The 14,935-nt window shown below is 39.6% G+C and overlaps 1 protein-coding gene and 1 long non-coding RNA gene across 3 annotated transcripts in view; one reads left to right on the top strand and one right to left on the bottom strand.

Annotated features, from left to right (window-relative positions):
* Positions 1-2,858: 2,858 nt before the first annotated feature.
* LOC144010136 (uncharacterized) lies at positions 2,859-5,801 on the bottom strand. Its single transcript, XR_013281152.1, has 3 exons — positions 5,547-5,801; positions 4,904-5,134; positions 2,859-4,632 (listed from the first exon to the last, which is right to left on the bottom strand). It is a non-coding gene; the product is annotated as an uncharacterized LOC144010136 (long non-coding RNA).
* Positions 5,802-6,053: 252 nt separating this feature from the next.
* LOC144010132 (exostosin-1b) overlaps positions 6,054-14,935 on the top strand; it is a 61,874-nt gene continuing 52,992 nt past the window's right edge. For both annotated transcript variants that reach the window (XM_077510281.1, XM_077510280.1), the window contains exons 1-2: positions 6,054-6,444; positions 6,810-7,555. In XM_077510281.1, the coding sequence (XP_077366407.1) occupies positions 6,139-6,444; positions 6,810-7,555 (1,052 nt within the window). In that variant the 5' untranslated portion in view covers positions 6,054-6,138. The remainder of the gene's footprint in view (positions 6,445-6,809; positions 7,556-14,935) is intronic.

The following is a 14,935-nucleotide window of genomic DNA, read 5'->3' as shown; positions in this document are numbered from 1 at the left end:
GGATCGTCGTCACGCGTCGCTCTCGCTAATTCCTCCCTCCTCAGAAATGCATGAGGCGTCATCCGCGTGGATAAATATGGCATGAATATTTCAGCACGGTGAGTCGGCCAAGCGCAGCTGAGACTATAAATCAAAATGTGCGTGCGTGCGTGCGTGCCCGCGCACGTTCCCGCGCTATTAAAACATTAACGCTGATGGGACGACAGGAGGGACTTTTGGATAATTGAAGTGCCAAAAAAAAAAGACCGCAGACTCTTCTGCTCCTTCAACCATTTGAATTCCATGCAGTCATACTTACTTTTTTTATTTTATTTGTATTTTATTTTTATTTTTTTATGAGGTGACCCTTGACTGGCTTGTTTTTCCTGGAATTATATCATGATGTCAAAGCGAGAATCCTATTTTTATTTGAGAAGTGGTCATACCAGCAATCTCCCATAATGCCTGCGAAGATACCTAGCGATAATTTAAAAAAAAAAATAAAAAATGCTTCAGCGATTTTTAGCAAGCATTAGCTGTATCCTCCAACAATCTCCCATATTCTTGCTTTTTGACAAACGCTGTCCAACACGTGACAACAATCTCCCATATTTTCACATGAAAAATGTTCAGGCTTAGTTTTGATGAGAGCAACCTCAATTTAACAAGAAGCAGAAGCAATTTCTGGCAAGTACTGGCTGAGTCCTACACGTGACAACAATATTCCATATTCATATGAAAAGTCCTCAAGAGGCTGCAAAGGCATCATTAAAAAGCAACAGAGGAAATTTCTGGCATGTACTGGCAGTGACCTACACTTGACAGCAATCTCCCGTATTCATTTGAAAGGTATTCAGGAAGCCTGTAGCGACTCAGAAGCCTACAGGAACATTATAAAGGAGCTTAAGGGGATTCTGGCAAGTACTGGCATGTGACAAAAACTCCCCATATTCTTATCTTGCTTATTTATTTTATTTATTACTTATTTATTATTATTATTATGTATTTATTTATTTACTCATTTAAAAAGAAGCAGAAGTAATTTCTGGCAAGTACCGGCTGTGTCCTACATGTGTAAATATTCCATATTGATATGAAAAGTCCTCAAGAGGCTGCAAAGAAGCGCCTGAAGCGATTTCTGGCATGTATACTGGCGGTGACCTACACGTGACAGCAATCTCCCATATTCATTTGAAAGGTACTCGGGTAGCCTGTAAAGACTACAGCAACATTATGAAGAGATTTCTAGCAAGACAACAATCTAATCACTGTGTTTAGGACCAGAAATCAACTTTAATCAGCATTACCTTCGTCAATGCACAATTGATTGTGTACTTAATGAAGCGTCACGTCATAGACATTGATGAAACCCTGCAAAAAGTCGCCACAAGAGGGCGGTATTTAACTGGTAAAGTCAAGTGGAAACCGGGTTTAAAGTTCAATTATTTTTAATTGAGTGAGAGACCCCATAAATGCCAAATTCTTTCCAGAAATGTGCCTACTTACAGTGTCACATGCAGCAAATTCAAAATAATGACTTTTTTTTTTTTTTGCACATATCACAAATGGCAGGCATTCCCCCAAACATCGGTTTCTTGATAAACGTTTAAGGAAGGTCAAGTTTTTTTGTTTTTTTTTGATAATCGGACATCGGGCAGACTCTCTGAAATTAACACGTTTCTTAATAACGGAGTTTGCTACAAAGAACCGTCGTGGTGTATTTTAAGCAAAGTTCAACACCAAATGGAGCCAATTCACCAGCATACATCTCACCTCCCTTCTCCACTGCTCACGTGCTGCTGGGAGGGGGTGGGTGGAGTCGGGGGGGGTGGGGGGGGGGTATTCTTGCTGCTCTGATCCAAAAGGGGATTCGCGTTGAGGCGCGCATGTGCGCGCGTCCACTTTTTTTTTTTTTCCTCGAGGCGATCCTGCACGCTGCCTCATGTCAATCAAGCCGCGACCGTGAAGTGGATCCGGTTAACTGGATTCTTCCGGATGCCGATGATGAGGTGGATATAACGCTTGAGGACTCGAACGGGGGAGGAAAAAAAAAAAAAAAAGAGAAAAAAAAAAAAGAAGTGACGAGTTTGGATTTTCTCTCTCTGGGATGGACCCGTGTTGTGGACGGATGCGGGAGGAGGCGGCGACGGAGCCGGCGGCGCGGACGCGCGCCCAGTCTTGTTTTGTTGTCGTCCACGGATGAGGAAAGAAGGAGAAAAAAAAAAAGTTTCGCAGCCGGATGGAGGAACGGCGGCGTGTCGTCGTCGTCGTCGTCGTCGCCGTGGTGATGATGTTGGTGGTCTCGTCGTGCCGTGCACAACCACACGGTGCGCGTGCGCGTTAATTGCGGCTTCGTTAAGCCGCACACGCGGGCGGAGGAATGAGCAGCAGCAGCAGCAGCATCCAGCCTTGCCGCGACCACAGGTGTTCCCTAGTAAACAGGTAGGCAACTTCAAATGTGCTCGTCGGTGACGTCAGTGCTGCTAAATATAACTTTTGCATTAGTCTGAATATATTTCTTTTAAGGATGTTAAGCTTGACACGTTTAATGAGAACAAAAAAAAAAGGTAATGAAGTCGTAATGCAGAACATTCAATATTTGCAGAAAATTTTGAATCATAAATACATTTTTGCTCACGATACATCAGCAAAATTGACCAATGTACTGTAAGTTGAATATTTTGCTTATTTCACATAATTGTTTCTAATGTTTTGTCCTGGCACATATGAGATTGATTGAGAAGACAGCAAACGAATTATAAAAACATATTCACCAAGTATGTTGAAAATTTTTTTTTAAGAAAGGAAAATTAGTATTTACACTGACAGACAACATGAGATCCGATAAATTGTTTAGCTATGTGCTTGTATAGGTCGCTTGCACATCGTAATGCATCATGGGAGTTTTTCCTTCGGGCGCCATATTGGGTGTCCGCCGGTTCACAAGGTACACTCGCGAGTTACACGGTAGAGCTTATCAACCTGATGTAATTTTCGCAGTATTTTCACGATTTACCGGAAGATCAAAAACAACGATACAGGCAGAAGGTGTCTCTGTGTGGCGGGATTGATCCTAATTACGTCCTGACCAAGGGTGATTTTTTTTTTTGACGGAGAAAGCTTGCTGGCCAAATGTGACATCTCTGGACATCTTTCCCTACCTCGTGTTGACAACATGCTCCATAACACGCCAACAAATCCCTGGAGGCTTACAATTATTTTGTAAGCGGGTGGATACAGAGTGTAAACTTTAACATCGCATCAGAAGAAACTGTTGCACGTAAGTAAACCACATGGTGTTGGTAATTCTGCACACAAAAATGTTGATTTGTTCTCAGGCTTCCTGTTATTGTGTTTACATGCACAGCTAGGTTTACCTGATGTGGTTTTTCTAACAATTTTATAACAGGCAAATATGGCAGAGCGTATAAGAATAAAAAGTAACTATGCACAGCCTCCCCGTGGCTTAATTAAATTTAATGCTACCCTTTCACTAGTTACATGTTACTTAATCAACTTATTCTAAATGGTTAAGGTTAACCACTCTCAGAGGACGTATTTTTAGTTTCAGTTTCCAGTACAATAAAACGTGTTCATGGTAACTACTGAGCATACTGACAGCTTTTCTTATGATCTCACGGTTAAGGAGGCTCTCACAACACCCAATTTCTGTCTGGTGCCAGATGGCAACAATTCCCATCACTTGTCACGACAACACCAATAGTATTACCAGGTATGTATGGCTTTACTTTTTGTAGTTTCTTATTTAATTCTATGTTTCATATTTTCATTACAATGTTTGTAATATTTTCAGATTCAGGCACAGATGAGTTTAACTGGACGGACTTCTGCGACTTTGTGGTGTGGACAAAGTGTGATTGAGCGAGTCCACCCAGATCGCTCGTTTTGGCCAGTTGGAAAAGCCAGAGTTTTTTTTTCCCAAAATCCCCTCCTTACCTGAACTGCTCGGGAGAGCATTTACTAGATCAGCAGTGGACTTCCAGTGTTCCTGCTCAGCCGCTGTCACCTACCACTTGCTCATGTACTTCAAAGATGCGGAATAAAGTAGTTTTTTGTGCTGCAGCAGATTGTAAAATCAAATGATATCACTTGAAGTGTGCCAATCTAGACTGCCAAAAGGACAGTGGTTTTGTGACAAGTGTGAAACAAGGATTATTGGGAAAACTGTAACACAGTACTGGTACTTGTCTTACATTAAACAAATTTAAAAGAGAGCAACTTTTTCCTCTGTACATAGCATAATGAAAGTCATTGCGTACCCCATCAACATTACATCATACCGTCATCTCAGGATGGTAGGCACCTGTGCTAAAATAAACTACATTAATTAACAGTTCAATTTTTAACCCTGAAATTACTACATCTAATCATTATTCACTTCATTTTTTGTGCTTTTAGAAATAATAGAGATTTATGCCATTACTTTAAGAGGGACCATATTGCCATATTGAGTCAAATCCTGTCATTTGTATTATGTATAGCTTTGTAAACAAACCCAACAATAGAATTTGTATAAACGCTGCCTTTATTAGCGCCAAACAAACAGTCGCATGTTGTCCTCCTCCAATGCTTTGATGCTCGCCTTCGTTTCCATCATGTCATTGGCAATCAAGTCGGTGTGGCATGAGATCCCTAAAGAAAAAAATAAAGAAAAAATCACAAAAAAATACGGTACCAGTAATAGGTTTAATATAGTAAAGTAGTATAGTTTTTTTGTCAGTGTAAAAGAAATGTACACATTTTGTTGCATTTTTTAATGTATGAACATTGCTACAGGCAAATACTTATTTCTATAAACACTTCCAAATGTCTCTAAAATATAAGGTGCGTGTACACACACAAACAAACACATACATTCACTCATGCATACAATATATCATGTAATGAATTATGAGTGGCATACCAGAGTCAATGATGTCAGCAGTACTTGAGGGTACAGGTTACTGGAGCCATCTGGCTGCATAACTGCAACAATCTCTGCCACTTCGAGTCGTCTTTTCTTTGCTTGTCTCTCCTGTGCACGTTCATATCTTGGCACCGACTGGGCTGAGACATAGATGTTGTAACTTGGGACCCAACTTTAATGTTGGAGCCCAGTCGGGATGATTGGACAGAAAAACGGGCGCAGGGCGACCTGTTAAAATAAACAAATATATAAACAAATAAAATATGGAAAGACTGGTTATTTTACCGCAGTAGGGTGGCCGTGAATAAGTTCTTTAGCATGATGTGTAGGCTACCGGGGCTCTGTTTTCTTGCATCACCCCCTTCTGTCTCTTTTTTTCCAAGTTCACATTTTGCCACCAAAAAACATGTTATCGGCATTAAAAGCCCAAGACTAATCAATCCAATTTCAGCAGTAAACACTTTGCACTGGCACTACTTGGGTGAAAATGTTCGATGTTAGCTTTCGGCTAACGTCCGCTAGCCAGCTTGTACTACCGAACTTGCTTGCTCATGAATCCAAAACATAAGCAACTTGCCCATATATGGGCGGTCGAAACGTTATTAATCCTCATGCATTAAATAAAGGTAAACAAGCTTACCGCTCACAAAGTGATCGCTGCACACACGAGCCCAAAGTAACGACTTCCCTCCGGAGTCCGCACTCCTCTGTCTCCAGGCCCTGGTTCCTAATTATTTTCGGAATTCGGAAAAAAGACCGACCATTTTCCCCCTTGGCTTTGTTCGAACAGCCAACGATGCAGCAACAATGTACCATTTTAAACGCAGAAAACAAACGTGATAGATACGTGTCCGAATCATTACGTAAATGGAGGCCACCCAGCATGGCGACTACGAGAAATCCGAGGCGGAAGTGACGACATGTGCAAGCGACCTATTTAACACTTTATTGCTGATTGTAAAAAAAGTAATTTAAAATTAATTTCCTGCATGTTGCAATGTTTTATGGTATTAATTATAAATTTTTTCCCATCATCCTTAGTGACTCCAAATCCCAGAATGCCATGGTGAGGCTAGGACGACATCCTAGTGGGTCAACCTGACCTGAGCCAACCTTTCCCCCTTACATCACCCCCCCCCCCCCCCCCCCACCCCAGACTCCTCTGTCCTCCACATCAGACCGCTTCCTCCCATCCATCCTCCTCCTCTCCCTCCCCCCCCCCCGCAGCACACATGCAGGCCAAGAAGCGGTACCTGCTCGTGTCTGTGGGGGTCGCTCTTCTCTTCCTGGTCTACATGTGGGCTCTCCAAATCGCCGAATTTGAGCAGCAGCAGCAGCAGCAGCGGTGGTCCCGCCGGCACCACCAGTACCCCGACTACTACCACCAGTACCAGCAGTACAGCCGGCAGAGCCAGGAATCGGACCGGGCCGGACCCAGGCCGCCGCCGCCGATTCGCAGGGGCCCGCCCAAGCAGCCCGGACGCTGGAGCGAGCTGACCCGGTTGATGGGGCCATACCTGGAGGGAGGAGAGCAGGAGGTACATGCAGGAAATGGAGATGATTAAATTAAATGGAGATGAATTAATTAAACCATTAAAACATCCATAGTACAATAAAATACAATAAAAAGAAACCCCCACCCCCCATATCCCTATGATCGTACCCACATACACGCAAACCACAACATGGCGGGGCACAGAAGAACCCTGTGAGGAAAGGCACCCAGGAGTAGTTAATCCAAACTAAAACTAATACTGAAACTAACTAAAACTAAGCATTTATTAGTTAATTAAAACTAATAAAATTTAACAGTACCACCCAAACTAACTCAATTTAAAAAGCAAAACTCAAAACTAACTCGAATGGAAAAATTCTAACCCTAATTTCCGGTGTCCTTTTTCAGGAGGACGGTCCCCAGGTGCACCACCAGCACAGCTCCCCCCGCGAGCGCCGCTCGGTCCGCGACAACCTGCACAAGAACAAGCGCTGCCGCATGGAAACCTGCTTCGATTTCGCCCGCTGCCAGCCGCACTTCGCCGTCTACGTCTACCCGCCGCAGCGGGGCGACGAGATCTCCGCCGCCTACCGCAAGATCCTCTCCGCCATCCAGGAGTCCCGCTTCTACACCGCCGACCCCCTCAAGGCCTGCCTGTTCGTCCCGGCGGTGGACACCCTGGACCGGGACCGCCTGTCGGCCCAGTTCGTCCAGAACGCCCGGACGCGCATCCGGAGTTTGCCCACGTGGAACGACGGCCGGAACCACCTGGTTTTCAACCTCTACTCGGGCACCTGGCCGGACTACACGGAGGATCTGGGCTTCGAGGTGGGCCAGGCCATGCTGGCCAGGGCCAGCGCCGACGTGGCCAGCTTCCGACCCAACTTTGACGTTTCCATCCCCTTGTTCTCCAAAGACCACCCGCTTAAAGCGGGCGGCGGCGACGGTGTGGCCACTTCCTCGTCGTCCCGGCGCTACCTGCTGGTCTTCAAAGGGAAACGCTACCTGACGGGGATCGGCTCGGAGACCAGGAACGCATTGTATCACATCCACAACGGCGACGATATCGTCCTGCTCACCACCTGCAAGCACGGCAAGGACTGGCACAAGCACAAGGACTCGCGCTGCGATCACGACAACCAACAGTACGCAAAGTAAGAGCAACTTTTTTTCCATCTTCAACGCTTTTTACACTATCTGTCGAGTTTAATGGATTTCGCTATAACAAATGGTCACGAAAAGGAGGCGGGGAAATCGCAGCATTTTGACAACAAATACAGCAGGCGTAAATAGAGAGAGACCGATAATGTTTTTCGGGCCCGATACCAATTATTAGTAGTGAAGGATGCCGATATTCATTTTCCCTAAAAAGGGACATCAAAATTTGGAAAAAATACAAACTCCAGCTCTTATCTTTTTTTTTTTTTCCTTTAATTTTAAAACACGTTTGTTGAGGTTTAATGTTACAAAGGCTTTAATCATTCACGTCAGCCTTGAAAAAGTTCGATTTCATCAGATTTCGTCATGTTTCGTTGTAATTCGCAGCTCTAGTTAGGGCCCGAGCAGCTTCCGCTGCCATCTGCTGGCCATAGTTAGTGGGTGTTTTTGATTTCACAACTCATTGACCCGGCTGCGCTGCACTTGGACGTTGCACTGACCACTGATATATTTATAAAAAAAAAAAAAAAAAAAAGTAGCTGACGTCACTTAACGTTTATGGCGGCATACATCGTGATGTTATTTAACGTGATTAAACGTTTTTGCCGGTCAAACAGTTAAACGTATCGCATTTACTAGGGATGGGCGAGTACCAAACCAGGTATCGGTGCTGATACCAGTTTTACCAGCTGATACGGACGAGTGCCTCCGACTTGTTTGCGGGGAAGAAAAAAGGGGCGGCGGCCTCTTGTCCTTTTTTTTTTTTTTTTTTTTTTTCTTCTTCTTTCTTCTGAGGCGGACAAGTCAGCAGGCGCACGAGTGCGACAGGAGCTGTTGTGAAAATTTTAAAGCGACAGCTGATTGCACTTAGATTGAAACAAAAGTTAACATTGTGGACGAGTTTTGGTGTTGCGCAAGCCTCATCTGTTGCATATTTTAGCAGAGAGAGCTTCAATATTTACTCCTCATTTTGTCATTCCCATAGATTTGTCCAATTTATTTGCTTTTGTAATATTTTTTGTTGAATTGCAAAGAGACATATAGGATGTAGCGAATATATATAATTTATTTCTCATTTCATGATATTACTTCATTACTTTTATTTTTATATATTTGTTTTATTTTATTTTTTTTTTTTTAAATGTGATGTATTGATTTATTTTATTTTACTTTTAATTCTATTTTTATTTAATTTATTTTTATGTTTTTATTTAGTTAATGAATTTATTATTGTTTGTTTTACTTTTAATGTTATTTTTTATTTGATTTATTTTTGTTTTTATTTAGTTAATTACTTTATTTTTTTTACTTTTAGTTATTTTTTATTATTTTTTTATGTTTTTATTTAGTTAATTACTTTTTTGTTTTACTTTTTATTTAATTTATTTTTTAGTGTGCGTGTGTATGAATGTATGAATGAATGAATGAATGAAAGAAATATTGTGGGTTCAATTTAAGCCCCAAAAGTCTTGAGTTTGTTTTTTTGTTTTTTTCCCTCATATGAAGATGATCATTTGCTCCCCCCCCAACTTTAGTAGTAAATTGTACAAAAAAAATTATGTAATTATAAAGGACTACAAAGCCTCCAAAAAAATAAACGATACAAACACACACACAAAAAATGTATTAGCGCATTCACGATCTTAATGGCAGAGAAATAAACGACTTAATTCTCCGTTGCGGTTCATAAAAAGAGTTTTACAGAAAATAAAAGAGCGGCGCGAACTGTGAACAGCCCGCTAATCAATAGCAGGCACCAATGAACACAGCACGCTTTAAGAGGCTCCTTCACGAAAAGTAATTAGCACATTCTCTCTCCGGCGGCCTGATAGCTTTTTATGAAAGTGGATCCCAATTTCACACTCGTTGGCTTTTAGCTTTTTTGTGTTTTTTTTTCTCGTTGTTGCTCTATTTATATTATTAATGTGATGCTTTGGAATCAAAGAAACAGTCAAGTCAGCCCTTTTATGGGAATTAAGTTTGCTGTCAATCCCTCAATTCTCAACAATGAGGTGACTGGGAGGAGACTGTTTCTTGATTGAGTGAATCTGAAGTTGTATGGAAAATCGGAGGCTCTCCAAGCCGCCTTCTGAATGTGATAGACTTTTTTTTTTTTCTTTTTTTCTCCTGAGTGACAGTTGGCAGCCAAAAGCCGCCCTTTGAGTGTTTTTTTATGGCAGAGTGGACGCCAGTCAAATAGTGTGTAAACGAGCCTCACTCATCTTTCAAATCTTTCAGTGCTGACTGGCAGCCGCTTTTGCTGCTGTTACGCACGTCGATGCGCACAAAAGTGGAGTCCGCTCGGTGGACGTTTGATTTTTTTTTTTTTTTTTTTTTTTTTTTTTTTGGCCTTTGACAGAGGATGTGAAAGTGCATGAGTCAAAACATGGATGGAAGTGAAGTATCTATTGAATTCACTTTTTTTTTTTATTTTTTTTATTCAACAGTTCAAGATAAACTTGAACTGAAGATAAACTTTACTTTTCATTCTATTTTTTATTTAATTTGTTTTTATTATCTGTTTTTTAGTTCATTAGTTTATTTTTCATTGTTTTACTTTTAATTCTTTTTTAATTAAATTTTTTTATGATGTTTTTATTTAGTTCATTAGTTTATTTTTTATTGTTTTACATTTAATTTTTTACTATTTTTAGTTAATTTATTTTTGTTTTACTTTTAATTCTATTTTATGTAATTTATTTTTTGTTTTTATTTAGTTCATTACTTAATTTTTATTGTTTTACTTTTAATTCTCTTTTTATTTAATTTATTTTTTGTTTTTATTTAGTTAATTACTTGATTTTTTTATTATTCTACTTTTAATTCTCTTTTTTATTTAATTTATTTTTTGTTTTATTCAGTTAATTGCTTTATTTTTTGTTTTTACTTTTAATTCTATTTTTCATTTAATTTATTTTTGATTGTTTTTATTTAGTTAATTACTTCATTTTTTATTGTATTACTTTTAATTCTATTTTTTTTATTTAGTTTATTTTTTATTCAGTTTATATTTAGTTAATTGCTTTATTTTTTATTTTACTTTTAATTCCATTTTTTTTATTTAGTTTATTTTTTATAATTTTTTAATGAGTTAATTATTTTTTTATTGTTTTACTTTTAATTCCATTTTATTTATTTTTTTTAAAGCCAAGTTTTTAACATTGTTGCATCATGTTTTTTTCAGACGACCATTAATTAAACTCGCTGACATTATAAAAAAAAAAAAAAAAGAGAGAAGATTATTATGTGAAAGAAGATGAATGCACACAGACAGCTGCCGCCACATCTGTGCACTTGGCAGCTGCAGCATTCAAGATGCATGATGGAGAGGGAAAGAAAAAAAAAAAAAAAGTGTCCAAAAAGGTAATAAAAGCAAATGTCAACGGCAGTCATGTGGTCATCGCGTCCGTTTTCCCTCGCTCGGCATTTTCACCTTCCTCCTCATCCTCCCCTCCCGTCCCGTCCTCCGCTTTTGTTCCCTTATCTGCCGTCATGCTCGCTCGTCCTCGCCTGCCAAGCCGAGGCAAAAGCGTGGAAAAAGCTTTCGCTGCTGTCTAAGTGCATCCTTTTTGATGCGAGCGAGCGCCGATGAAGAGCACCACCAGGGATAATAACACGGTGCCACTTTGCTGCCAAAGAGACGAAACGAGACACTTTTTAAAACAACTTTGATGCGCGTGACAGTTTCCGCCAGCATAATGAAACGTACAAGATGTGGGAGGGATTTTTTTTTTTTTTTTTTTTTTTTTGGAAGATGAGGGACAACCAGGGAAAGCCACGACGGGATTTGCGGCGTGCACCAGGGTTGCGTTTTTGAGCCCTGTTGGTTTCCTTTGTCTGAACTTTTCGTTTGTTTGGTTTTCATTTTGCTGCTATAATATACAGATGAGTTTTTATTACAGATAGACCGATATGTTTTTTTTTTTGTTTTTTGTTTTTTCTTTGTGTTTTTTTTTTTTTAAGGGCCGGTACCGGTGCCAATTATTAGTCGTCAAGGAGGCTGATAACCGATATTTGAAGCCGATATTCATTTTTAGTTAAAAAGGAGAGGAAAATATTGGCATCAAATTTTTTAAAAATACAACTGTCTTAAATCATTGTTTATTAAATACATTTTCAGACTTTTAAAAATGTAGAAGTTTAAAAAAAAATCTTCACCAATATACTACTGTATAATCATGAAAATATCGAATAATAAATAATCTAAAAAAACAATATTTTACCTATGATAAATTTGATATTTTCATGTACAATTAGTACCTTTTAAAAACACATTTTGCAACTTACTGTCAACTGAAAATGACATCACAAGGTCTCAGGTAACCAATCACAGCTCAGCTTGTGAATGTCACATGACCAAACCTAGAAAACGGGCAAGATGTGTTTTTACAGGTACTATTTGTACGTGAAAAATAATGAAAATATCAAATTTATTATAGGTAAAATGTTTTTTTTATATTATTTTATTTTTTATTATTCAATATTATTTTTATTATGATAGTATATTGTCGAAGATTTTTTTTAAAAGACTTATACATTTTGAAAGTATCAAATTAATTATAGACAAAATATTAATTTTTTATTGCTATAATGGGCTAAATAAGTGAAGTATTAAGTGCAATATATTATCAAAGTCTTCTTCCAGACTGGAATTCACCAGAAAGTCCATTTTCAGTTACCAAAAAGTTGTTTAACTGAAAAAAATAAATAAATAAATAAAATATGCACATCAGTGTGTCGTATTGACGTCAAAGAAAATGAGCTGAACAAGTTTGTGCCGGTCAAGCGGCAAAGGAATAAATAAGTTTGTGATTTGGACTCGTAAGACATTCCAATCAATTCCCGTTCATTTCCTCGTTATTAGGAGCTTTTACCCGCTTATGTGAGGATTTTTTATTTTTTTGCCTTTTTCGGGCCATTTTCGAGATTTCTTCCTCGCGCTGCCGAGGCGGCTGGGGTGGGAGAGCTCGTCAATACGCTCGAAGGCTTTTCTGGCCAAGGCTGCCGGCCCGGGGTGAGTAAAAACAGCCGTTATCGATCGGGCGTCACGCCGGCCAATCAGCAGATGAATGGAGGTTAATGCTTCCCTCTTGGCGCCTGAAAGCCAAACATAGATGGCTATTCATTATTCTCCACCAGCCTCTGTTAGTGGAGTGGTGGGGCGAGGGGTGGAAAAAACAAAACAAAACACGATGGGTCATCGTGGAGACAAATCGAGACATTATTTTCCGCAAGTTTTATTCAATGCGCATTGACTGCAGGAGTCAACATTGAGCAACAGACGTTTGTTGACACTTGTTGTTACTTTCGATATCAGTGGGCTGCAAAATCATTTGCAACAAACTGCGTTGTGATTTTGACTCGGTACCGTCAACCTTGCCGTTGCTAATTTTGATACGAGGCCTCGAAATGGTGAAAAATCAAAACTTCCAAGAGACATATATAAAAAAAAACAAAAAAACAATAACAAACAGATTTTTGCAGATGAAAAGAAAATATAGGTAGAAAAACAACAACCCCAGACTACGCTTATGTGAAGGGAGCACAGTATGGATTTGGAAAAACAAAACAAAAAAAACTCAGCAAACAGGCACACAGGCATTAATATGACACACAGAGGCCAAAACATACGAAACCAAATGTACTTTAGTTGAGGATAAATAACGGAGCATACCGGGATTTCACCATATTCGCTAGCCAAGCCGCAACTCGTACCCGGTGCCAAACAAGCTAGCTTAGAATTTCCTCGCTATTTTCCCCGAGACGCAGGGAGGACGAGTCACAGTTTCACATGTAAAATACTTTTCATTCTTAGTATGAATATGTTGCTTATGTAAGTAAATACCAAGGTTATTTTAGTAAAAAAAAAAAAAAAAGATACTTGACTCATTGAACAATTCTCAGCAGTGAAAAGTTAATATTTTGTCCAGAATGAATTTGGTAACTCATGTACAATTAATACCTTAATACTGATGACATCACCTGTGCTCTTGAAGTCGGTCACGACCAATCATGGCTCACCTGTTTTTTAAATTATGCGCACGTGTAATACACCTTTTTTTTTTTTTTTAAAACAAAACAAAAAAAACGAATACTGAAACTAACTAAACAAAAACTAATAAAAACTAACGCATTCCCTCTCAGCCATTTTGACTGAAGCAACCCCTTTAGCTCCTGGCTGTTTGACTAGATTTTGACTGATTTTTGCAAGGCCCACAGAATATTGAGTTCTATTGCTATAAAAACATGGAACCTACCAAAAGAAAGACTAAAGTCTCTTCTTTTATCAGGAAAAAAAAAGGATATTTCCATCTTTTTCGTTTTGCAGCAATTAGCATTTGAATCTAGCTAAGTTTCATCATGATTCACAAATCTGTTTAAAACAGCTTGTTGCAACATGGCCCTGGTTGATCTCTTATACTTTGCTGCCACCTGCTGGCCGTTTTTGTAATCACTACCATTTGATTCAATCGTTCTCTTCAGTTCAGAATCTGCATCAAAGCCTTCTGTATGCTCTAGAGGAAAAAAAAACTTATACATCTTTGGGACACTTAAGATATAAAAAAACGTATTTATACGTTTTTTTTTTATCAAATGAGTTTAAATAAGTGAATATGGGCATTTTCAGCAAATGGCTGAGCATCGAGTTCACACAGGCGAAAAAATTAAATGTCAATAGTGAAGCATGGCGGGTGTTGACTGTAAATCTGAAGTTCCAACAACCCAGAGAGAGTCGAAAAACAACCCCAAAAAAACAAAAAACGATGAATTCCACCCGGGAGAGCAAAGCGGCATTTTTCTGGCGTGTGACGGGGCCTTCGCACTCAATCCTGCACTACCCCGCCGCAACCTAAATTCCACTCAATCACAGGCTTCTTCCGCCCATCCGTCACCTTGCCGCCGTCTCATCGCTTTTGTCATCTACCGTCTTCTTCCTTTTTGCTCTTTCTCTCTCTCTCTCTCTCTCTCTCTCGCTCTCTTCGCGCCAGCCGGTTGAGCCCGAGTGAAGGTGCGTCGCCATCAGTTCGCGCCCGTGGAGACGGAATTACAGAGGTGGGGAAAGGAGAAGGCATCGCGGCGAGATGAATCACAGCAGGAGAGGGGTGGAGAAAAAAAGAAAAAAAAAAGAAAAAAAAAAAAGTCTTGTTTGTCCGGGAAACTTTTGTAATGGACCTTCAACATCGGCAAAACAATACTACCTTTGACAAACTCGACACATTTGAGTTTTGTAATTAACTCGTTTGTCCCAAAGACATATTTATACGTTTTTTTTATTTTAATTATTTTTTATTTTTAGGCTATAGCATACAGGCTTTGATGAAGCCTCTCAACTGCAAAGAACAGTTGAAGAAATGTTAGTTATTACACAAACGGCC

This window comes from Festucalex cinctus, chromosome 21 (assembly GCF_051991245.1).
Source record: "Festucalex cinctus isolate MCC-2025b chromosome 21, RoL_Fcin_1.0, whole genome shotgun sequence".
Classification (NCBI taxonomy): domain Eukaryota; kingdom Metazoa; phylum Chordata; class Actinopteri; order Syngnathiformes; family Syngnathidae; genus Festucalex; species Festucalex cinctus.
Note: the sequence above shows the minus strand (reverse complement) of the source record. Positions and strands in the feature narration are given on the sequence as shown.